The following is a 27083-nucleotide window of genomic DNA, read 5'->3' on the forward strand; positions in this document are numbered from 1 at the left end:
GTGATGGCAATGTTGCTGGTAAAGGGGCCACTATATTTGGGGAAATCACAGCATCACTGACACCTAGACTACAGGAAATGAGCCCTATGACCAAATGAGATTCCATCTTACAGTTTATATCTTGTATCTTCCAGATATTTGGAGCCCTCCCCAGATCTTTGGGAACACAGCCTCCTCAGCCACATTGTCCTTTTCAAGAGCTTCGGGAAAAAATTTCTAGAGGACCTTTATTCTGCCTGATGGCATGTTGAAAACAGCACTTAGCCCTGCAAGCAATCTACTATAGCCAAAATACACTAAGGCAATTGGCCTAGCGTGGAATATGTGGAATATGCTTACTTTGTGGACAGCATGTGTGGGGAAGAAATGTCCAGGAGTATTCCCAGGAAACAGGTACCTTGCACATGTGAGGCTGGTGGCAAGGGGAAAGAGTTAAGACATGGATGAATAAGAGGAGAAGGGGTGGGGAGAATGTAGGCAAGAATTTAATGTATATACTACAAAGTTTTAAAAAATAAGGGATGTGTGAGAATGTTGAAAGAGGTGACACTAATCAAGATGCATTGTATTCAATACATCTTAAACGTGTTAAATGCCAACACTTCTGTTCATCTACTTAAAGATAATAAAATAAGCAATAGAAGGAGTTATGAGAAAGCACAGCAGAAGAATAGTATTAGAACAAAATGATTATCACAGGCCATAACCAAGTTCACTCTGGCAATCAGATATTTAATCACATTCTCTGTGCCAACACAGTTTATAAGCAAATAATTTATCTATACTCACAGAGCAGTGCTACTCGTAATTTGTGGCGAGGATCCACTTTTGTTTTATTCATTAAAAGTCATAAAGTAATCTTTATAAAATGTAGTCACAATACTTACAAGGAAACTCATCATCTTCCACTTATATAACATGGTAATGGCCATTTGTAACAAAAAATAAATAAGTAAATAAATGCTTTTTTCTTGGTTTTTATATCAAACAAATAACTCATGGACTGATATGGCTTTACAAATGGGCACTGGGTTCCAACATCCTTAGGGGTTTTGAGGAGTGTTACACTTGGAGGCAGATGGGAAAAAGGAATGAACAAAGCTGTGTATCAATAAAATACTATTTCAAAAACAGGCAATGGGCAAAGATTTGGCCACAGACCATAGTCTGCCTATCCTGCTCTAGACAGGGTTTTAAAAACTCTGATGTATATATAACTGTTCTGGGGTCTTGAGGAAATATATAAGCTTCACTTCTAACAGCTTTAAATTTAAGGTCAATATTGATGGCTTCATGATCCACTATTTTTTTTTGGGGGGGGGGGGGTCAGTCGTAGGGCTTGAACTCTGGGCCTAGGCACTGTCCCTCAGTTCTTCAGCTCAAGGCTAGCACTCTACCACTTGAGCCACTTCTGGTTTTCTGGTGGTTTATTAAAGAAAGAAGTCTCCCAAAGGAGGAGGCTGCAATGCTTGGTAAGAAATGTACGCATTATCCTGCCCATGTAATTGTAACCCCTCTGTACAGTATGTTCACAAATAAAATTAAATTAAATTTAAAAAAAAAAAAAAGGCAGAGAGAAGAAACCATTAGACACTATCACTCTGTGGAAGTATATATGTGTACAGATTGCAGTTTGTTGTTATATAAGTAGAATAAAATATTCATGGAGTTTTTCCCCCTTTTAAATTACTTAATTCCACAATAAAAAATTTAAAAGTTTATTTTCTTCTAATCCTCAGCATGAGAAACTTAGTTTTTTTTTGTTTTTTTTTTTTTGGGGGGGGGGGGGGAACTGGTAGAGTTAAAAAAATACCCCAAATAGAGTGATATATGAGTCATCAGGATTTCAGTTTTGTGTGTGCTTGTGTTTGTTATTATTAGTATTTATTCTAGGCATAAGCTTTCAGAATTTTGTGTTTTTTTATTATATTTTTATTCCACTTAAGTGTTAGGATATTGTTACCTGCATTTCATCTTTAATTTTTACTTTGATCTGATAAGAACTTCCACAGCTTGCACTAGTAGTTCAATCAGCATTTTAATTGGAAATTTATTTATAACTGTAGCTCAATAATTTTCCTCACTCACCCAGAACAGTTGGTATATAAAATTATATATAATGATTTGATATTATTGTGTTTGTGAGATTATCTGAAATAAATTTCTACAGATTAAAACAATTTAAAATCAGAATAAAAAAAGTGCTAAATTATAAAAAAAAAAAAAAAAAAGAAGTCTCACAGATCTTCCTACCTGGGCTCCCAGGCTTTGAACCATGATCCTCACATCTTAGCTTCCTTAATAGTTAGGATTAGAGGCGTGAGCCACCAGCACCTAGCTCATGATCTACAGTTTGAGTATTCAGGTTCAATAATTGTTTCTCTGATTCTCCTTGAACTAAAACAATAGGCTGTGACCTTGAGAATAACAGGCACTTTACATCAGGGGTCTTCATTGATCTTTTAAAAGACTGAAAAAAAAAAGGTGTATCTATCAGGTATACACCTTCTACTGCTTTAAAGGGATGCTTGTACTACAAAAAGTAATAAGGAGAGCTCTGTGGGAACCAATAACATTAAATAGTGATAGCTCTCTATTTCCTAAACTAGTGTGGAAACTGACATACAGAGGTAATTAGGTGGGAAACACTTGATGACTGCTGGATAAACTCTTTTACCCAAAATCCAACACTCTAGGGTCACAATGACATATTGAAGTTTCTGAGTCACTATTGTCTTAGAGAAAATGTACTTCTTAAGATTAAAAAGAAAATAAAATTTTGAAGGTAAAGGGTTAAAGCTCCAAATGGGACTATCTGTTCATTGTGGAAGTTCCTAAGGTCTCAGTATCAGAAGACATCTAAATGTTTACTTAAAAACAAAACAAAACAACTTCTGCTGGGTGCCAGTGTCTCATGCCTATCATCCTAGCTACTCAGGAGGCTGAGATCTGAGGATCACAGTTCAAAGTCAACCCAGGAAGGAAAGTCCGTGAGACTCTTATCTCCAATAAACCACCAGAAACCTGGAAGTAGCGCTGTGGCTCAAGTGGTAGAATGCTCGCCTTGAGCTGAAGAGCTGAGGGACAGCACCCAGGTCCAGAGTTCAAGCCCCATGACTGACCAAAAAAGCAAATAAACAAACAAACAAAACAAAACAACAAAAAAAACTACAGAGTTCTAATTGCAAAAAGGATGTGTCAAGAATGCTCAAAGATAGCAATTAATGAAGGAACCCATGGATACAATGGAAGAAAATAATCATTTCTGCCAGCTGGCCCTTGGGGATTAAAATCCCTGGGGATGTTTATATGTGCATTTGATATACTCTATTTCGTAGGACCTCAAAGGTGGGAAGAGAGCATCCTCCAGAGAAGACACTGGCTATGCAGACAAAAAACATCCATGCATGTTCAGAAAAGTCCTTTAATTGCAAGAGAGGTTCAACCTAAATTAGTATACAAAGTTGCAGTGTAAACTATTCAATTACAAAACCTTTTTATCCATAATGGTCTAACTAAAGGATACCCCATTGCTTAGAATGTTTTTTTTTTTGGTCAGTCCTGGGTACCTGAATCTGGGCCTAGGCGCTGTCCCTCAGCTCTTCAGCTCAAGGTTAGCGCTCTACCACTTAAGCCACAGCATTACTTCTGCCTTTTTGCTTAGAATACTTTTAACAAAGAATGAGTAATAGACAGAGAGGAATGGAGACAGGTTTTCATGGGAGTAAAAGATGGAGTACTCTTTCACTACAATTTATATCAAGAACCACACCAAATAGGTATGAGCTTTGATAGTTTTTTTTTTTCTCCGAGGTAAGCTATCAGAGCACTATTTGATTTTTGCTATCCCATTAGAGATAACAAACCCTTGGAATTCTCAGGACCCTTCCATTTTTACTTTTCACCCTAACAAGTACCATCACCTCATACACAGCATTAGGCATCTCTCCCTTATTCATTCACTCATTAGCTTTATTGTTCATCTTTCCTTTCTTAAGCGGCAGCCCTCTAATTCATGCCTTCATCTTCAAGGGACTAGCAGAGTGTCAGGCATAAATGCGTACTCCATGCCTTCCTAATGGTTCAGTGGAGCTTTCCATCCAGTTTGGTCCTTCTGCAGTCTGGAAGGCCAGTCCTAATCTTCACTGTGATCTCTAAGGAGCTGACCCCAACATGCTTGAGGAACATCTTCACTGTATAAACCCTGACCTCTTGGTTGCCAGCTGAGTTCCTGCTTTACTTACCTGCCTGGCACTCCAGTGTTCAAGAACCAAGCTTCTACTTGCTATAAGTTTGGCCCCCACACTATAGCCTGGAGATGGCACTGTCTGCTTGTGAAGAGAATTTCTTAAGTGCTGTTTAGAAACTGCTGAAAGGTAAGACTCCCTTGTTACTTTTCAAGTCTCCTTGTATAACCATTATCTGTGAACAGTGCCTCTGCTTGTTGAGTGAGACCGCATTCTGCCCTATGCAAAGGCATTCTACTCTCCTTTGCTTGCTTGGCTCTGGATGATGATTTCTAAGAGCTTGTCCTATCACACATGACTCTGGTTTCCAGCTTGGCAAATGAACTGCTTCAGAAGGACAATTTATTACATTATAATGCCTTTCTTTCAAGCTGAGAGTATCCAGCTAAATGACTGATAAAGCAATAAAGAAACACGGGCAAACAACATAAATGTATTCTAAAAAGACATCTGGGGGGAACTTCTCATCTTCTATTTATGAGTATAGAAGTGAAAGATAATGAAGTGTGGACAGAACAAAGCATGGATGGGGTGAACCTCAAGAAACATACCTCTATTTAATTTTAAAGAATATGGATCAAATAGAAGTATTGAGGAAAAAGAAAACAGAGAAGGGGGCAAAAAAGGATATTTCTGGGCAAATTCACAGAATTAAAAATACAGCTAAGTTCACGAATGAGATAATTAAGTGGTGAGGGTTTCAAATTACAAATATCACAGAGAGAAAGGAAAGCGAGACGGGCAAACTATCACTGAGGTGAAATTTAATGGGGAGTATAGCGATTAAAAGTTCATGTGGAATGTGTTGCTACTTTACAAAGACAAGAACATTTGGTGAGTATGCATAGAGAAATCAATTTACTCTTATGAGGTTCCTTAATAAACCAAATCATGAGAATCTTGCAAGAAGGAACACTGAAAAATAAGGGCAAATTTCTTTTGCTCCCTGTAGCAAATCTTATGCTTATAAGGCAAGCTCTCTATCATACAAGCAATGCCCTTAGCTCTTTAGTTTTTATTTTGTTTCTAAAATACGTTCTTCTTAACTTTGTAAAGACTTGCCTCTTAACTCCTGCCTCCACCTCCTCCCAAGCAGCTGAGATTACAGATTTATGCAATCAGGCCCAGCACAAGTCTCATCTCTGAATGTATGTCTCACTATTGAACGGAATCAAAATTAAGTCACATCAGTAGTCCATTGGGGTTAAAAGAAATGTCTAAAATACTCAAGAAGTACTTAGCTTGATTTAGATTAAGGTGGTTTTATTTTTTTAACTGTTACTTGAAAAGGCTGTTAAATACCACTATGCTTTAAATGTTATTTTGCAAGTGATTATTAACTACACACTACTCTAAGAAATAGTATATATTAAGCTTTTGTATTTAATCTTCAAATGGTTGTGCAAGATGGTTACAATTTAGCATGTCATTTATGTATCCGTGAATCTTAACATTTTAATCAGCCACCCTTTCCACCATGTGCCTCCATCCTTCCTACTCCTTCCCTCCCCTCCAGTGATACCAAGCTTCCTTTAATGGCCTTCTATAGTACAAATTTATTACAAATTACATGCAAAACTGGCAATGTTTACATTGATTAAAAATATGGTCAGGGAAATAAATAATGCTGGAAGACAATTCAACACACTTTTAATAGTGACTGTGTTATGGGAAGAAAGTCAGGAACTTTTTTAACTCAAACTATTATGAAGTATAAATGCAAAATGTGAAACACTGATTTATGTGTGGTGGGGGTGGGGTATATGTGTATATATGTAAAAAGCTTGTCAAAACACCTAAAACGAAGAGATAGAGCTAAATTTGAAAGAATATCATTGTTAACTGCAAAGTGAAATATGAATTAAAGTTTCCTCTAGCTTTACTTACGTAATATATAGTCAATAAAATCAAAATGTCTAGAAAAACATTACTGGCATGTTTTGAATTTTCTAATAATTAAATCCTTTCTTTAGGAAACAAATACAAATTATAAAACACAAAGATTCACATAGGCTAGGGATTCTTCACTGGATTATGTGTATTATCTCTATCATATCATTTTTCAGTGGCTATTCATACTTATTCAAAACACCTGTACAGGCAATGGTCCTATTCAGAGGTTTGCTCTATACTACTACAATAACAAATCAGTGCACACTGAACCATTGCTGATAGAGAAAAAAAGAGAGTATGTTCCTATAAGTCTCTGGCTATAACATGTTTGTTGATAAAGGCACACAAACATTACATGTGTTTAGTCATTACAAACTGAACTCCTGACCAACAGCACTATACTTTATGCCTGAACAAGAGTATTAAGCACGTATATTTTCTCATTAAGAGCTATCACAGACATTTTTGGACTTAACTCTAGAACCTACTTCAATAATGTTCACAAGCCAAAAAGAAAAACATACACATAATAAGAGAAAAATATGAAAACGATGGTACTAGTCAGAATGTAAGAAGGGTATCTGTTTATGGTACAAAAGAAAAACACGAAGTCTAAGGACTGGCTGGTTTTACTTCTGCTGAGTATATGTACATTAAAAACCAGAACTTTTTGCCAATCTACAAACTTCCTAATGACTTTCAACGTGCTATGGAATCACAAATAACTTTTGGCATTACTAATATATTTTAGCCCATAAGCAACTTTCTAAACACAGAATTAGTGAATATACTAAGAACACTAGGAGAAAAAAATAACCCTATCAATTCAATACTTCTAAAACATTCTTTGGATATAACTATGAATCTTAACAAAAACCAGGGGAACACTCCATTTCAATTTTGAATATTCATCTGGTTTCAAACCAGATTCAACGTGACACTGTTTCATGCTGATTCAAGAACTAACCAATTTAAAAGCTCTTCAATAAAAGTTTCATGGTAAACTAAATAATAGTAAGAAATAATATTTATGAAGTGTTCTCAGTACATGCTACATTATAGTATTTCAGGTGTACATGCTCTAAGTTAATACAGTATTAAAATTTGCATAAGCCAGACAGAGAGAGAAAGAGAGAAGGGAGGGGGAGAGAAGATGGGTAGTGACAACATACATTAAGGGCATACTAACCTCAATCACCAACACATACCCCTGTGCTAAATCGCTATGTAAAAGACTGGCAAAGCAATATACTCCTTTTGCTCCTAAATGAGCAAAAGCATGAATAGGAGGATCATAAGGAAAGCCAAAGGAGTGGGGGAGGCTAAATAAAAGAAAGACATGATGAATAATAGCAATTGCAAAGATGGGCAGATACCGGCCTCCTTTTGTTAGGGGAAGCCCTCTTTTCCTTTAGCTATAATTCAGATGATTTGTCAGTAGTGTGAAAACCTTAAAATCTGAATTTATTTTGACTCTTGCCTTCCAGGAGCTTGTCTTACATAAAGCTGTACATAATAAAGTTAAGAGTACCAGAAGGTTTCACAGAAGCATAAAAGTGGAAGCACTCAAAATACCAACTATTATTACCAACAAATTAAGTAAACTGGTACATCTATCTGCATGGTGTATCTACTGAACATGCAAGGTGGATAAAAATGCACACAAAAATGAATAGACGGCTTTGTCAAAATTACGTATTTTTAAATGTGTGTTTGTATAATGATTCATTTTTATACTTTTCTGTGTATTTCTCTATTATAGATAAAGGGATACTGTTTATAAAATACCCTAAAACAAAGACACATGATCATATGGCAAACCATTGTACAAAACCAAGTTCTCAAGCAGGCCCAGAAAGACATGTTGCTCATTTTAGAATGAGACAATCTTTTCTAATTCCTAATTGTTTGGCAGAGGAAAGGGGTAGCGTACAGGAAGAAGATGGACAGTATCTTTGGTCTCCTATATCCACTGCTTTTCCCTGCACTCACAGAGATCTGAGATCATAAAAGCAGAATTCAAAGGTTTTTTTAAACTTTGTACTGCTCAATTATCTAATGATTTGCTCACATCTAGTGATTCTTCCATCAAGCTTCTCTGGACTCTAAAACAATACTTCAAAAATAATGACAATGAAAATTTCAAATGCCAAAATTCTGCCACCATTGAGTATCCTAAAGATTCAGAGGTACCTGATATCATTCCAGGTATTATTTGATTGTCTTGTTAGAAAATGTACTATACTCTAAATGCTGAATTAACTAACTCTTTTGTTACTACAACATTAGGAAGAAATATATATATATATATATATATATATATATATATATATATATATATATTTCCAACCTACTTGACCAAATTTAATCAGTGGTCTATTTTATCTTATGTCTACAGCTATTTTTTTTTCCCCAAAGCTGAGGACCAAACCCAGGGCCTTGTACACGCCAGGCGGGCGCCCTTCCTCTGGGCTAAACCCCCAGCCCCTGTCTACAGCTATTTTTTAAAAATATAGATACATTATAAGTCTAATCTCTAAGTCTGTTCAATTCTTTAAGCTACTTAATATGAAACAAAGTAAGGAACATTAAAACATGAACTTAAGCATAGTAGAGCATAGAATAGAACATGCAAACCTTATTTGATTTCTGAGTATATGTAAGCACAGAACAGGAAAAGACAGAAGGATCCATTGGGATGCTCTATGACTGGAGAAGCTAACAGACATAGCCATTCTGTGTGAGACAAAAACTGAATACAGTCACCAGGAGTTTGCTTTTGCTTAGAAGTATTGGCAGATAAAATGGAATAATATAAAATGAGCATCATGACTAGACACTCTTGGAAATTTTAGTCAGCTGGACATAAGAAAAAGAAATGTAAATTCAACATTTATAAATTCATGACAGTAGGAAAACCATTATGGCAAAGAAAGGAAGAGTGGATTGCAGCTGGTTTTCCATTCTCTAGCTTATATATTGCATTAAGTGGCTAATTTACACCAACCGAATTATCACATATTGTATATGTGCACTGAAGTGTCACATCATAACCCATAAACATGTAAAGTTACTATGTGTCTGTGAACACTCTTAAAATAAGAGTCTCTTCTAAGGGGAAGAGGAGACTCAATAATAGATTATAAATTCATAAACACAAGTCAATTCCATTCTTCTTAGACTAAACTGTTAGGTAGACTGTCACCAAAGAATAACTGCCTAGACTTCTAATATTTTTCAAATCTATATGAAAATAGAGTCTGTTTTCAAGCAGGCCTGTAAGAATAGAAATCCATGGCAGAGAGTTCAAAGAGTGCTTATATTCTACTAAGTAGTGGGCACTGCATTTGAAAATATATTCCTAAAGGACAGATGAGCAGGTAATAGAGTTGAGATGAATACGATCAATGTGTTCTGTATACATGCATGAAAATGTCATAATGAAACACTGATTTGTACAATAAAAAATAAATAATTCCATTCCCCTGGAAAGTAAATCAATTGCAGATAAGGTATTTCAGGAAATACATATGGAATATGATGAAATAGGTTGTGCTTTGTTAAAACAGAGACTGGGCCTAAACTATGCTTGAGCAGACAAAGTCAGTTAGGCCTTATTAATGACTCAAACTTCCCTGATTACAGAGAATAATGAAGTTTAAGTTGAGACAATTTCTTACACATGCTTATATTAGAATAAATTTAAGGCTAACCAATCAGAAGACACAAAGTAATTTACATGATATAAGAATTCCAGCAGGACAAACGAAACCAGAGAACCTTCTCTGCTGCGCTTTCATGTTTGCCCTCTAGAGTCTCCCTCACCCCCAAGTTCCCTCTGTGGATCCCCAGAGCCATTATTTTATAATTAAATGTATTTTGAATCTGTAATAATTGGAAAATCTGAGACATTTAGTAACTATGAATCCAAAAATGCATTTCTTACAACTTAAGCCAGATGGTTTTTAATGTATTTATAGTATATTCTCAATATAGTATGTGATTTTTTGTTGTTGTTTCTTTGGTATGTTCCTCCCCCCACGGTACACCCACCATTTTCACTGTATTTGATTCTGGTGCCCTTCATCTTATATATACATTTTTCTAATTTGGGGAGGGAAGGAAAAAAACAAAATGCTTATATAGAGATATAGGTTGACCCATTGTAACAATGAGATGTATAAGACACTATGTTGAAAACAAACTTTACAACTTCAAATGTGGAGGCGGGGAGTTGGAGAGGTAGGGAGGGAAGGGATCATAGGGGAAAAACAAAGGAGGTAACAATGATAGGTAAGAAATGTATTCTCTACCTTACTCATGTAACTCTAACCCCTCTGTACAGTATCCTTACAATAAAAAATATATTTAAAAAAACTTAAGTGGGGTGTGATAATATACACCTGTCATCTCAGCACTTGGGAAACTAAGGCAGGAGTAAACACACACACACACACACACACACACACACACACACACACACACACACACACACACACACACACACACACACACACACACACACACACACACACACACACACACACACACACACACACTATATAACTTAAGTCCTTTGCCTAAACCTAATATTGTAAACATGACATGAGGTTTTACTTCTCTAGCCTCAAATTCTAGGGCTGTACCACAGCTAAGAGTTATGGTATTTTGTGGTTCTTTCAAACGTGACTTGTGTGTTTTCTTAGTTCTCAGAACAGAAAACGGGTAATGAGAGATTGATCCTTCTCAGACAGTTCCATCTTCACAGATACACATTTAATCAAAATCTGTCTTAGAAATGCTTTTAAAAAATTATAATCAAGAAAATAGTTTTCTTAGTTGATACTTAAAACAGTACTCTCAGGCATATGTATACTTTATAAATGAGGAGTGAAGAAGCAAAAAGAAGTGTATCCTGTGGCTAACAGATACATGGAATGTGCTTGACCTCATCAGTCATGAATGAAACCACAAAAACACAAACTTCAGAAGACTGAAGCAAAAAGAATGACTAATATCACAGAAGTTAAGTACCAAAGATATGGTGCATAGTTCCAATCGTATTAAGTTTAAAAACAGGTAAAATGAATCTGCTATTAGAAATTAGAATAGAACTGCTTCTGTGGAAAAGGCAAGCAAGCATATGAGAAGGAGTTGGAGGGAATGCACGAAAGGAAACTTGTAGATTACTGGTGATATGGTTTCTTGACTTGGTTGGGCAAGTTCTCTTTCTGATGAGTCACTCAACTATTTGCACTTAGAATTTGTATACTGTTCTGTAGGTAGGCCATACTTAATGATAAGTATTTTTAAATGGATATTGCCATGTAAAACTGATGTCCATTTAAATGGGAAATGTAAACAAACCTCTGAGGTAACAACTGTCATTATTACTACTTTATAAACAAGGGGAAACCTAGCCACAGCACAAGTTAAGTATAACATGGCTAAGATCCCATACAAATAGTGCTAAAGACAGGCTTAAATCACAGCAGTCTGACTCCAGTCAGACTATCCTTAGCTTAGTCTTTGGTGCTTAGAAGCACCTTTCTTTGGGCCTTGCTTTCTTCGCTTAATATAATTTTATCCAGGTCTTTCCATTTCCTTATGAATAGGGCAATGTTATTCTTTCTGATGGAAGCATAGAATTCCACTAAGTATATATACCACATCTTGATCCATTCATCTACTGAAGGGCATCTGGGTTGGTTCCATATCTCAGCTATGGTAAATAATACTGCAATGAACATGGTTGTGCTGGTAGCTCTAGTATGGCCTTGTTTGTGGTCATTTGGCTAAATGCTCAGGAGTGGAATTGATGGATCATAGAGGTGCTCTATGTTTAATCTTTTGAGGAAACTCCATACTGTTTTCCAGAGTGGTTGAACCAGTTTATACTGCAACCAACAGTGTAGTAGCATTCCCTTTGGGCCACATCCCTGCCAGCATCTGTTGTTATTAGATTTTTTTGGAACTAGAATATGTATATGACATTCTTAGCAGATGATCACAATAGCCATAGTGAAGCAAATCAAAATAAACTCCAAGAACTCGAAATAAGAGATTCTTATTATGTCCCGCATGCAGTTATTTCTATTTTTTCTTTCTGTTTTAGTTTTCTTTACCCTTTGTCTTGTATATAAGCTTATCTGATCCATGGAAGGGAAAGGGAGTCACAGAAACAACAGGACAAAGGATAAACTAATGCAATAATGACACTCACTAGACACTACATTGGAAATGGCCTTTACAAGTTGGGGGAAGGAGAGTGGTTGGTAAGCAGGAGAAAATGAGGAAGGGGATAACAGCGTTTAAAAAGAAAAGTACTCATTATCTTACTCATGTAACTGTAATCCCCATTCATTACCCTTACAGTAATTTTTTTTTAATTAAAAAAAGAAAGCACTGGCTGTGAAGGTAGCTCAGTGGTAGAGTGCTTGCCTTGCATGCATGAGGCCCTGGGTTCGATTCCTCAACACCACATAAGCAGAAAAAAAAGGCCGAAGTGGTGCTGTGGCTCAAGTGGTAGAGCGCTAGCCTTGAGCTGAAAAGCTGAGGGACAGCATCCAGGCCCAGAGTTCAAGCCCCAGGACCAACAAAAAAAACAAAAGAAGAAGAAGAAAGCACCTTTCTTTATAGATATTTAAAAGCCTTTGCAAACAAGACTCTAAGTTGAAAGAAAATCAAGCAAAGGGCCTTTACTAATGCCAATCATTGATTACTGCTTCCCAAATCTGATCTAGGGAAAGCAATAGGTTTGTTTCCTTGGCTAGCCAAGTGTCCTCTGCTTTTATATTTACATAAAATGTTCTACAGAGTCCAGGAGTTGTTATATTCATCTCCTAAAATGTTCTTAAGCTCATTATTAAAAACACAAACTAAATATAATTGACAAAAATGGCAACCCAGGTACAATATTCTAAGAAGTGTTTCTCTTTAAATGTGTTCAAATTCTTAACAGACTATAATAAAACCTTACTTTTATTTCTTACTTTACATCATTTTCTACTTCCTATTATTTTAACAACAGTGCTTAGCACTCTGTAAATCACAATGAAGAAGAGCATATTTCTTCTAGCACCAGCAGAACAAATTCTTATTACCTTTCTCTCATCTCAAGCCCAGCTGGAAAATAAGAGAATAATAAAATATTTAATGATGTACTTCATGTGAATCCAGTTTAGTAAGTGCTATCTTGAAAAGACTTGTTTTAGAAAATATGGTAGAGGAATTCTGTTTCATATATTCTCAACAAATATGAAACACATTAGTTATAAAGATACATGTGAGTTCCTGGTGAAAACCAGCATTTGAGCTTTATAGGCAAGCTAAAGAAAGATAAGTTTCATCACTATTCTGAAATTATGACTGGAAATATATGTCAATTTGGAAGATTTTTCTTGAACAATGCTAGGTACACTACTTAATCAATATTAATTATATTATGTACATGACAAACAAGCAATAGTTAGTATCAACTGATGTGATTTAACTTTAACACCAACAGACCTTTTGTACATCTGAGTATCAGTGTATTCAACTGACTAATTATATCTAACAAGAAAATCAATGCCTTTGAAATAATTAGATTTGGGCTCTTGGGAACCTCAGGGCAGGTAGACAAGGCTTTCTTTACTTAAAATAATTAGATAGAACTATAACCAATCTCCTTGAAAAATCAACTCATCTGTACTGTTTTTTAAACTCTGTTCTCTGAATTGTGTGAAACAATGCCAGGACTGAAAATACCCTTACATTTCCATGCTTTTCAACTGCCTTTATAATTTCACGATTTGGAAAATGTACTGTGAGATGAGCTATGCATTCATTTTCCTGATATAGCATGAGAAAAAGAAAATAACTCCCACATACCTTTATCTACCCAAGATGACAGCCAATGAAAAAAGTTTAAGTCCTCCAAGCACTTGAAAATATTTCATAAGGAAAAGTCAAAAATTTTTGAAGAACATGTTTGACCAACAACAACAAAATACAGACCTGTAAAATTTTTTCATCCCTCTTCATCTATACTTTTACAAAATCAAAATTCAAAATCAGTCAGTAAGGAATGACAGTTCTCAAGAAAACCTCTGTGCTTCCCTTGTTGAGATTTAATCTATGGATGGATTATTCTATTATTAGCACCAAATGAATTTCAACAGATGCTAAAAATTCAGAATTCTATTACAGTCATTTGTCCTCTGAATACTTTGTGACTCAACAGACAGAAGAACTATGTGTGATGTTTGTTGTACTTACAGGCTTCAATTGATTTGGAAATCTCTGGAAAAAGAAAAATTATTCCTGCACATAGAAGTATGGAAGAAGAAGGACAAATGAAATAAACAGTGTGAGAGTCATTGATAATGCTATCACCAATGTTACTAACCAATGAAACATGCTTATGTAAGCAGAAAACACTCTCTTCTGGCAAATCCTAACTTCATGGCTAGGTGACTCTGGTCTTTAATAACTTTTTTACTCTTGAATAACACTGGACGTAGAAGACAAACAGCTAAGAATACCATTTATTTTGTAACTAAGAAGGAAAGAGGTAGTTAGCAACAATCATTTTGACAGCAAACCTAAGTAATGAAAAGGACATTTTTATTACTAATATAGAACAAAATTCAAAGCATATGAACCAACAGTCTACATTCAATAAACTTACTAATGGGAAACTTCTGTATTAACTAGATAACACGTCCTTGTTTTCATTCATGATTTTCTGAGTAACAGGTTCAGATTTCCCATCTCTTCATCTACTTGGGTAACTAACAAAATTCAGTAGACAAACTGGTAACATTAAAAAAATGACTCTATAATAAATGTTAATATCTAATGGTTGTGGCATATACCTACTACACAACCTGTTAAGAATTAAATGTGAACATGTATATTACACATTTAAGAAACTGTAGTCTATGTAACGAACATCCAAGTAAATGTTCTTGTCACTAACAACTAAACAATATTGTAACTAACAAAGCAAATTGCTATTTAAATTGGTTATGGAGCTAATTGATAAAATAATAAATTGAATGCCTAGAATGTACATAGCACAGTTACTGTAGTTATATTCTACTTAAGATGAAACCATAAGACTATAAATATTTGCTATCTTTGTACATATGTTACAAATTGTCATAGTCAAATAGGAATAAATAAATAGCATTCAGAAGCAAGTGAGGGTGGGAATGTGGCCTAGGGATAGAATGCTTGCCTTGCATATATGAAGCCCTGGGTTCGGTTCCTCAGTACCACATAAACAGAAAAAGCCAGTAATGGCGCTGTGGCTCAAGCCTTGAGCAAAAGAAGCTCAAAAAAAGAAGCCCCCAGGACTGGCAAAAGAAAAAAAAAAGGGAAGAGGAGGAGAAGGAGAAGAAGATGAAAAAAGAAAGAAGAAGGACAAAGAAAGAAGGAAGAGGAGGAGAAGGAGGAGGAGGAGGAGGAGGAGGAGGAGGAGGAGGAGGAGGAGGAGGAGGAGGAGGCAGCGGCGGCGGCAGAAGCTGCTGTATAGTCATGAATTATCCTACAATGCTATTATTTTCTGATATCATGGTAGAACTTTCAGGATTTTCATGGAAGAAATAGGAGGCTGAGTTCTCTTGAAGTCATATGAGCACTGGACTAATTGTTTAGTGTCAATTACCCAAAAAATGTTTAGTGACCACCACTGTTTCAATATTTGAAACATTAATCTTTTATTTCCTTTTACTTCTTAAGGCTTTAACAGCACAGCTTCTGAAATGAGATCCTGGGGATGCTTACAGGCCTTTGTCCCAAGAAGAGAGTTAAATCATTAATTTACAATTAACATGTAACAGAATTTTTCCCTGACGCTAGAAAGCTCATGCATTGGAATTTTCATTCTTAGCAGCTTTTAGTGGTAAGAAATAAAAACATTATGATCTCCCCACTAAGAAATCAGTTACCTTAGGATCAGATGTGAGCAGCTTGAATGCATGATATACTTGAGCTTCTTTTACACCACCTCCAAGGTCCAAGAAGTTGGCTGGCTTCCCACCATTGAGGAAAATGATGTCACAAGTTGCCATGGCCAGTCCTGCCCCATTTACTGTGAAATGCAAATAGAATATGAGAAAGGGTATGTTGAAGAACTCTATGCGGTCCAAATATTTTTCCTCTCCCCGTGCTGCCCTCATATTATCATTCCAAATCAATTGGTTCCCTTTTAAGAATTGTTTGACCATATGAATTCATATACTTTTTTTTTTGGCGGGTCGTGGGGCTTGAACTCTTGGCTTGGGTGCTATCCCTGCGCTCTTCAGCTCAAGGTGAGCGCTCTACCGCTTGAGTCACAGTGCCACTTCCAGTTTTCCAGTTGTTTTTTTTAAAAAATTTATTGGAGATAAGAGTCTTACAGACTTTCCTGCCCAGGCAGGCTTTGAACTGTGATCCTTAGATCTCAGAGCCTCCTGAGTAGCTAGGATTACTGGCGTGAGCCACCGGCGACCAGCGATATAAATGATCAGAATATGGGCATCAAAGAAAAATTAAAAGATGAGAACAGGGAAAAATGTATTAAAAAGTTATCAAGGAGTTCGGAGGAAGATGGCGGAGGAGAAGCTGGGGGGTAAACAAGCTCTCACACAGAAAGCAGTTTTAGTGTTCCAGTGAACAGTCCTAGGCTACACAATCTCACCAAGTGTGCCATCACAGTACAGAGAGTTTGGCCAGAGAGGGAAAATCCAGGCAAGGAGACAGATCTGAGCACTTGCCAGTAGCTGCGGCAGCAGCGGCGGTGGCAGCCGTAGCCACTCTACCTACAGAGAGAGACCGGGTCAAAGGTGCCAGACGTGGTGAGTGCACAGATTCTACTCAACACCAGCAAGAACTGACGAGGAACAGATATCTTCACCCTGCAGATCGCAAACCAGAGACAGCCGAGGACACAAGACTCTGGCATGAGTAGAACACTGACATCCTCACTCCTTCTCAGTGAGCAGAGGAGGGAAGGCTGCCCCTCCCCCACCACAGGAGATTTCCATTTTTGATACTGACAAAGGCCCAGCTAAGCAGCTTGCTCCAACTCAAGCCTTGGAAGAAAACAAGAATCATATTTAGCAGGACACAGGCAACATAAGGAATGGGAGTCCAAGGAAACCATAACCAATCAACCCAGTGATTTGAGAATAAACACTGAACACCAAATTAAGGAAGTAAAGAAGTTCATACAAGATCTAAAACAAAGCTCCAACAAAGAATTTGAAGCCATCAAAGCCAACCAATTAGAAGGAAAAGAAATAAACAATGAAGTAGAAAGTCTTGGCAGTAGGTTAGACCATGCAGAAGATCGAATCTCTGGGATTGAAGACAGCCTAGATATTATAAAGAGCATACAAATATCCAAGACAAATCCAAGAAATATGATAGATCTATTCAACATTTAGAAGACACCATCAGAAGGCCTAATCTGAGGATAATGGGTGTAGAGGAGCACCTAGAGACAGAAGTTAATGATCTAAGAAATTTGTTTAACAGGATCCTAGCAGAGAACTTCCCACACATGCAAAAAGATAGGCCTATTCAGATACAAGAAGCTTTTAGAACCCCAAATAGACCAGACCAGAACAGGACATCCAACCAGCACATTATAATCCGCACAGGATCACTTCAGAGCAAGGAAAAGATCCTTAAAGCTGTCAAGGAGAAAAGATCAATCACCTATAAAGGGAAACCAATTAGAATAACCTCAGATTTCTCAGCAGAGACAAATAAAGCAAGAAGAGCCTGGAATGATGTATGCCACACCCTAAAGACAAACAACTATAAACCAAGAATACTATACTCAGCTAAACTCTCCTTCATAATGGAAGGTCAAATAAAAACCTTCCATAGCAAAGAAAAACTGAAACAACATATCTCCACCAAACCAGCCCTACTTAAAGATGTCCTACGCATAGAAAACCAACAAGACCACGATAAAGGTCAAGAACCCATACCAAAACTGAGAATCCAAGAACCATAGGAAGAACCCAGTTGCTGCAGCCCCCAAGAAGGTGGATAACATGGCAGGAACTACCAAACACCTTTCAGTCCTAATTATAGACATTAATGGCATTAACTCTCCAATTAAGGGACACTGTCTAGTTGGATTAAAAAGCAAGATCCTTCTATCTGCTGCCTTCAGGAGTCACATCTTGCTCATAAAAACAAACACATTTTGAAAGTGAAAAGCTGGAACAAAATCTACCAAGCAAACAGCCTCCATAAACAGGCAGGAGTTGAAATCCTAATATCAGATAAAATAGACCTCAAATTAAAATTAGTGAGAAGAGATAAAGAAGGTCACTACATACTAATTAAGGGATCTCCCCTTCAGGAGGATATTACAATTCTAAATATCTATTTGACAAACAACGGAGCACCCAAATTTATCCAAGAAATACTACTTTCCCTCAAATCCCACGTAGATCCAAAGACATTAATTGTTGGGGACTTTAACACACCGATATCCCCACTAAATAGATAAACTCGGCAAAAAAACTCAACAGAGAAACCGCAGACCTAAACAACTGCATAAATCAACTAGATTTAACAGACATCTACTGAATATTTCACCCAGCAGCATCAGAATACATGGTATTCTCAGGAGCACACAGAACATTTTCAAAAATAGAGTACATTTTAGGTCACAAAGCAAACTTGTCAAAATTCTGAAACATTGAAGTTGTACCTTGCATTCTCTTAGACCACAAGGGAATAAAATTAGAACTCAACACCAAAAGCCACCAAAAAAGGTCCTGTTACAAAATGGAGGCTAAACAACATACTGTTGAATCACAAGTGAGTCATGGAAATTCAAATGTTCATGATATTGAACAAAAATGAACACACAAAGTACCAGCTCCTCTGGGACACAGGAAAGGCAGTACTCAGAGGCAAGTTTATAGTTCTGAGTTCCAACATCAACAAATTGGAGAGATCTGAAACCAACAATTTAATGAGACATTTGAATCTCCTTGAAAAAGAACAGCAAGATGAACCCCAATCCAGTAGACGGAAAGAAATAATTAAAATTAAATTAGAATTAAATGAATTAGAATCCAAAAAAACCATAGAGAGAATCAACAAAACAAAGAGTTGGTTCTTGGAAAAAATTGACAAAATTGACAGACCCTAAGCCAATCTTATCAGAAAGAGAACACACCCAAATAAACACAGAGATGAGAATGGAAACATCACCACAGAAATCACCAAGATTCAGAACATTATAAGGGAATACTTCTCAAAACTTTATGCTAATAAGCTTGAGAACTTGGCAGAAATGGACCTTTTCCTAGCAAATATCGACATGCCAAAACTAAACCAAGTTAAACCATCTTAACAGGTCCATATCAAGCATTGAAATAGAAACAGCAATAAGAGACCTCCCATCCAAGAAAAGCCCAGGATCAGATGAATTTACAACAGAATTCTACAGGGCCTTCAAAGCAGAACTCACACCAATATTCCTCCAACACTTCAATGAAATTGAAAGTGAAAGTTCACTACTGAACTCATTCTATGAAGCCATCATAACCCTCATCCCAAAACTAGGCAGGGACTCCTCAAAAAAAGAGAACTATAGACCCATTTCTTTGATGAACATTGATAAAAAAACTTCTCAACAAAATTTTGGCCAACCTACTTCAACAATTCATCCAAAAACCATACACCACAATCAAATAGGATTCATTTCAGGGATGCAAAGCTGGTTCAATATACACAAATCAATTAACATAATTCATCACATCATTAAGAGCAAGGATAAAAACCACATGGTTATCTCAATAGATACAGAAAAACTATTTGACAAGATCCATCATCCTTTATGATGAAGGTTCTGGAAAAATTAGGAATCCAGGGAACATCCCTCAATACAATAAGGGTTGTAAATTACAAACCTACAGCCAGCATTATACTTAATGGTAAAAAACTGAAGCCATTTCCTCTTAACTCAGAAACAAGACAAGGATGTCCACTCTCTCCACTTCTCTTCAATTTAGTATTAGAATGCCTAGCTACAGCAATAAGACAAGATGCAAATATAAAAGGGCTCCAAATAGGGAATGATGAAGTAAAACTCTCCCTCTTTGCAGATGACAAGATCTTATATTTAAAGAATCCCATGGACTCTACTCCCAAATTATTCAAGCTGATTCAAAACTTTGGCAAAGTAGCAGGGTATAAAATTAACCCTCAAAAATCAATGGATTTTCTGTATGCCAACAATGAAAAGAACACAGCTGAAATCAGGAAAGCAACTCCATTCGTAATAGCCCCACAAAAAATAAAATACCCAGGAATTAACCAAAGAAGTAAAGGACCTCTATGATGAAAACTTTAAAAACTTGAAAAAGGAAATCAAAATAAAACTTACAAAGTGGAAAAACCTCCCATGCTCCTGGATTGGAAGGATCAACATCATGAAAATGGCAATACTTCCCAAGGCTATCTACAAATTCAATGTGATACCTATCAACATTCCAAATGCATTCTTCAAGGAAATAGAAGAGGCAATCCAAAAATTCATATGGAACAATAAAAGACCCCAAATAGCAAAAACAACCCTCAACAGAAAGAACAGTACTGGAGGAATATCAATACCAAATTTCAAACTCTACTACAAAGCCACAGTAATTAAAACAGCTTGTTACTTGCAGAAGATCAGACCTCAGGACCAATGGAATAGACTTGAAAACCCAGAAATGAACCTACAGACCTATAGCTATCTAATCTTCGATAAGGGAGCTAAAAAAATAGAATGGAAGAAAGACAGCCTCTTCAGTAGATGGTGCTGGCAAAATTGGTTAACTACTTGTAGAAAACTAAAGCTAGATCCTTATATATCACCCTGCACCAGAATCAATTCCAAATGGATCAAAGACCTCGGAGTCAAATCAGACACTCTGAAAACATTACAGGATGGAATAGGAGAAACCCTAGGTCTTGTTGGCAAAGGCCAAAATTTTCTTAAAAGAGACCCAGAAACACAACAAATCAAAGAAAGGTTGGATAAATGGTATTGCATGGCAAAGGACATAGCTAGTAAGATCAATAGAAAGCCCACAGATTGGGAGATCTTCACTAGCCATACAACGGACAAGGGTCTCATATCTAAAATATACCTGGAACTCAAAAAATTAAATCCCCCAACAACAAATCCTCAAAGAAACAACTGCCCAATAAATAAGTGGGCTAAAGACTTAAGGAGAATCTTCTTTGAAGAGGAAAGAAGGATGTCCAATAGACACATGAAGAAATGCTCAACCTCTCTAGCCATAAAAGAAATGCAAACCAAAACAACATTGAGATACCACCTCACCCCAGTTAGAATGGCTATAATCAAGAACTCTAATAACAACAGAAGCTGGAGGGGATGTGGACAGAAGGGAACTTTACTGCATTGTTGGTGGGAGTGTAAACTTGTTCAACCACTTTGGAAAGCAGTATGGAGGTTCCTCAAAAGACTCCACATAGAGCTCCTTATGACCCAGCAATCCCACTTTTGGGCATTTATCCACATGATCACAAACAAGACCATCCTAAAGCTACCAGCACAACTATGTTTATTGCAGCATTATTTACCATAGCTAAGATATGGAACCAACCCAGATGCCCCTCAGTAGATGAATGGATCAAGAAAATGTGGTATCTATACACAATGGAATTCTATGCCTCCATCAGAAAGAATGACATTGCCCCATTTGTTAGGAAATGGAAAGGCTTGGAAAAAATTATATTAAGTGAAGTAAGTCAGGCCCAAAGAAAGATAGGTCCCATGATTTCCCTTATTTGTAATTCCTAGTATATTTCTGAGACAAGCAGAAACGGTCAAGTTGAGGTTAGGCAAAATGAACCCCAAGATAAGGACTTAAATAGTTTTTCTTTCTTGCTATTGTTTCTACCATATTTATAAGATATTTCTTTGCTGCTTTGTATGTCCCTCCCCCACCCCTGTTTTCACTGTATTTGATGTTGGTATAATTTGTGGAGGGGAAGGGAAAAACAAATTGTTTAAATAGTGATACAGGTGGACCATTGCAACAATGAGATGTTCAAGACGTTATGTTAAAAATGAACTTTACAACTTTGGTGCGTGGGAGGGGTTGGCAGGGAGGGTGATGGGAAAGGATGGGAAGGGATGGGAAGGGGAAACAAAGGAAGAGGCAACAATGCTTGATAAGGAATGTACTCATTACCTTGCCCATGTAATTGTAACCCCTCTATACAGTATTTTCACAATAAAAAAAAAAAATAGCGTACTAGCCTTGAGCCTAAAAAAGCTCTGTAACAGTATCCAGGCCCTGAGTTCAAAATCTATAATTAAAATTAAATAAATAATAAATAAATAAGTACATCTGTGAGACTTTTTTTTTAATCTCACCATTAACCATCAAAAAGTCAAAAGTGGAACTGTTGCTCAAGTAGTAGAGCACTAACCTTGAGAATAAAACTCAGGGACAGCACCCAGGCCCTGAGTTCAAGCCCCAAGACCAGTACAAAAAAATAAATAAAATTATTAAAAATAAAGAAAAGGCGGATACTCAATAAATACTTTAAAAAATGTTATCAAGCTAGGAAACAAGGAAGATTTAAGAAAGTAACTGATTGGGGTTAATGGTAAAGAGCAAGTTTTAGGTTCTGGAAAACCTAAGGTCACAGAATTGGCAGAATGAGGAAAAGGCCATTCAAAGTTCTTAGGAATTTAAAAGACTGGAGTAAAAAGTAGAATCCTTTTACGATTTTGGTTGCTGAAAATACACTTGAGTGTGACATCCCTCTGGGTCAAACTACAGGGTCACAACTTCAATAGGGTTTCATGCCTTTTTATACATAATGAAACCACATATGTTTTAAGATGTTATTCTAATGTACTGAGAAAAAAATGATAGCACCAGTACCAATATTCTTATCATTTTACTCTGCTTTAGCATAAGAAATGCTCATTGGCAACCCAATGATTAAAACTAAAACTTTATACAGTCCTATTTGCCAACATTTTAGGAGCTTTTTCTTAAGGAATTAAGTTCGGAGTTTGACCATTGAAATTCTTATTTTCAAAGATGAAATCCACAGACCAATTGCACTTCATTTCCTTTCTTATGCTTAATTATATATAATGACTTTCCTTAGGCTCTGAAAGAGAAAAATCTCACAAACACAGCAAAAATCTCCAGAAAAATGTCCCTTCCTTTTCCAGACCCTGGAATTCCCTAGATAGTCTATGAACAGTGACTAATTTAATTAAGCCTGAGGCATCTAAAAATAGAAATTCTTAAAGCAATTTGAAATGTGTTGATAGCATTTGAGGCTTGCTCAAATTATGGACATTCCTACAGAAGGTACAAAGAGTCTGTATTTAATTTGTTATAAACACAATTCTGTCTTGCTCCTTTCTCAAATGTCTACAAATATTGAGAGCACTTGGCTTATCAGGAGCAGAATGATGTGGGTGATCTGCTACATTACTGATACTGCTTCAATACACTGCAAGGGTTCTGGTATCACTTGTAATTGGATGTCATTTTCTGTTGTATTGAACTGCAAACTCTCAGATGAGATCTTTTCAGCTCTGAATATAACAATGCTGTTGGTTTAATGAGCAACAAATCTTTTTTATTTTAATTCCATTAAGATGAAAACCTAAGTTTCTAGTGCAATGAATTGTTTCTACCAGAAGCACAATCTTGTGCAATTAAGTTGGAAGTGTATAAATCTCAGCACCATAAGCTGTGGACAATAACCAAGATTGTATTACCTCTATAAACCCATTCTTATCTTAGCTGCATAAGCTACTTTTACAAATTAAAATAAGTATGATGGAGAATATTGTTTGTTAATAAATTGTCATAATAAATGAAGTATTTTGTCATTTAGCTAACAGAGAATCTAAAAGGGTATAAAAATTACTACAATTTATGTCTTCTTTTTCTGAAAAAGCAATTTTGTCTTAAACCCAAAACAGATACTGTCATGTGAGCTGACTTGCACAGCCTCTGCTCTAAGTTTTACCAGTTTAAACAAGACAAGATTTCACAGATGTCTAGAAATGTTGGGGAACTTTTCTCATTGAGTTTGTTTTCACAGCTGGGAACTGTAAAACAGCATAAGCACTGCTGAACATTATACCCAGAACTGTCTCTTACTACCCCACCCCAAATCTCAACAGCGCCAGAGCAGGGAAACCACTTAAATCAGTGATTGTGGATCAAAATGAGACTTGGGATTGTAGACTCCAGCTAAAAACAAAACAAATGCAATTATTTGCTACTGGTTACCATTTCAGAAATACAGGGTTTACTAAACACTACAAAAATCCAGAAAACAGCTGGGATTGTAGTTTAGTGTAGAGTGCTTGCCTAGCATGAATGAGCTCTGGGTTCGATTCCTCAGTACCACATAAACAAAACAAAACAAAAAAAATCTAGAAAAAAATCTCTTGACATAAATTTTTCTTACCAAAGCAGGCAATGTTGCCATCCAGTCCTATGTATTTTAGATCATACTTGGCAGCTTCATTTTCAATGGGCTCATTCTCAGATTTGTCGTCCATAGCAAATATGTCCTTTTGTCGGAATTCAGCATTATCATCAAAGTTTATCTTTGCATCAAAACAGACAACTAAATAAAGAAACAAGCAACATGTCTGAATATTTCTCAAGGATCTATAAATTAAGTACTATAAGTAGGAAGGTATAGAAGAACACAAGTAAGCCAGATACCATAATTCTTTCTCAAGCTACAGACAAAAGAAGCTGTTATGATTTTCTTGTCCCTCAACATTTAAGACTATAGACACAAATATGACAAAGACTTGATCTTCTTACATTTTAGTAATGAGTAAAGTAATTTATGTTTGCTGGTCTATGGCCAATACAATAACAGAAGTTACTATCACCTGTTAAAAATCAGATTGGAAAAATACATCTCTAATTCATCATTTTTTGTATATTTTGTATTTTCATTATTTGCTGATTATCACCTTTCCATATTATATAAAATAATATATTATCATTTTGGTCTTCCTTTGTCTTTCTGACATTGCAAAATAACATTTTTATTTTAATTGATATTTAAATAACTCAAACTTTTATTTAGTTAACCTTAAATAAAAATTAAGTATAACTAAAGTATATAACATAATGCTTTTATATACAAATATAATTTGAAGTAATTATTATAGGGAATGAATTACCTAATTTGCACCCTCATAGTTTGAGTAAAAGAACTTGAAATCTAGGTTTTCAGCAATGTTCAAAATATATTACTACCTGTGTGATATTGATAAAAAAAAAACCTAATTCATTTTAGGGCATTTTTTTTAAATTTGAGAAATTGATGAAAACAATCACTAGTATATTGAATTACTTGCATTGCAGGCTGCTAAAACTACACCCATGTCCTCAATTTGTGCAAAGCAAACTTAGGACTTCTCAGATTCAAGTTCTAACACACTAAGAAACCAAGATTGGTCTGTTACAATGTCAGGGAGCACAGTACCCGTAACACAATAAATATCCTCTGCAGCAGGCAGAACTCTGAACATCTTACTGGAAGAGCACATGGCACAGAAAAACTCATCTGGTGACAGGGATAGACCATATATTTACAGATAACTTCTATAAGACAATCAGGCAGGGGGAAGGGCAGCGTGTTTAGAATCCGGGTTCTAATGCTTTTTTATCTGCTTTAGAGTAGAAACTTGTCATCTGAGATACCATGTCACCATAACCTTTTATTACTTAGGATACTGACAGCCAGGAATCTTAAACTAAGCATTTACAGATGCTACCACTTCTCTTCAACTGTCACAGACTGTAGGTTGAACCTGGATACAAATCTGTTTGGAACTGGCATATTAACATCTAGAATTCTAGATATAATATAAATCCAGACCACAAATTATTTAAAGGAAAGCTAATAATAGTGTATCTTACATGGAAGTTAGTGTCTGTATAAATCCTTAATTTGCCACAAAATGCCCACTCGCCCCCACACAGAGAATTCATGGAGTGGATGAGTAATTACTTCCCAGAACACAGAAATCATAATGATGGAATCCTACAATTACCAAAGGAATTGGCAATGTACTATGCTTGCTACAATGGCATTTTCTCAGCAGTTAATGACCAGCATAGTAATCAATAGAAAAGCTACTTCATTCTTGGCTTTCTAGTGGGTTTATAAATACATTCTAATTAATTTATTAGTAATTTTAGCTCCTCCATAATTCACTGGCAAGACTACTTCTAACTGACACCTTCAAAATGAATGGGCAAAGGCTATCAAATTGACTTTCTAAGTAAAGAGTTTTGAATAAAAGAATTCTTGGTCAAGATCGATAAGCCAGTAAATCAAAATAGTTCCAAGCTAATCTTTGCCCCTTATAAATACTATGGTTATAAGCTGCTAGAGAGAAAGGATAATTAATGGATATGTATGCAAAGTTCAGAAGGCAGACCCAACCAAATGTCTGCAAAACCAATTTTTCAAAAGATATTTTCCAGTGATATGACACAAATGCCAAGTTTAGAAATGAGCTCACTATTGGGTGAACACCAGAAACAACCCCAGAGCTAACCCAGAACTTGAAGTGGGGCTTTTGTATGAAAGGAGGGTGTCTCCAATGTTCCCTTATCTTGTGTATCTTCTTTGTAGGAAAAAACTAAACAGATAAGTCGATATATATGTAAATACAAGATCTTTGGTAAAATAAAGATATTACAGAAATATGAAGATAACTAAGCAGATTAGGAGTTAAGAAAGGGGGTTCAGAGCTGGGTATTGAAGTACATGAGTATAATACTAACACACATAGGAGACTGAAGCAGGTAGCTCTCAGGATGGAGGCCAGTAAATAATTAAAAATACTGAATAGCTACCCTGAAGTTCTAAATCTATTTTTTTTTTGGGGGGGGGAGGAATTAGAGACTC

At 36.1% G+C, this 27083-nt stretch overlaps 1 protein-coding gene across 1 annotated transcript in view; it reads right to left on the reverse strand.

Moving 5' to 3' along the window:
- The window catches only part of Suclg2 (succinate-CoA ligase GDP-forming subunit beta), a 247512-nt gene that overhangs the window by 80590 nt on the left and 139839 nt on the right, over nucleotides 1–27083 (reverse strand). Inside the window, exons 8-9 of the mRNA XM_042679846.1 lie at nucleotides 24609–24770; nucleotides 16076–16218 (exon numbers count right to left, since the gene is read on the reverse strand). Coding sequence (XP_042535780.1) covers nucleotides 16076–16218; nucleotides 24609–24770 — 305 coding nt within the window. The remainder of the gene's footprint in view (nucleotides 1–16075; nucleotides 16219–24608; nucleotides 24771–27083) is intronic.

This window comes from Dipodomys spectabilis, unplaced genomic scaffold (genome assembly GCF_019054845.1).
Source record: "Dipodomys spectabilis isolate Male_0828 unplaced genomic scaffold, ASM1905484v1 ptg000054l, whole genome shotgun sequence".
Lineage (NCBI taxonomy): Eukaryota > Metazoa > Chordata > Mammalia > Rodentia > Heteromyidae > Dipodomys > Dipodomys spectabilis.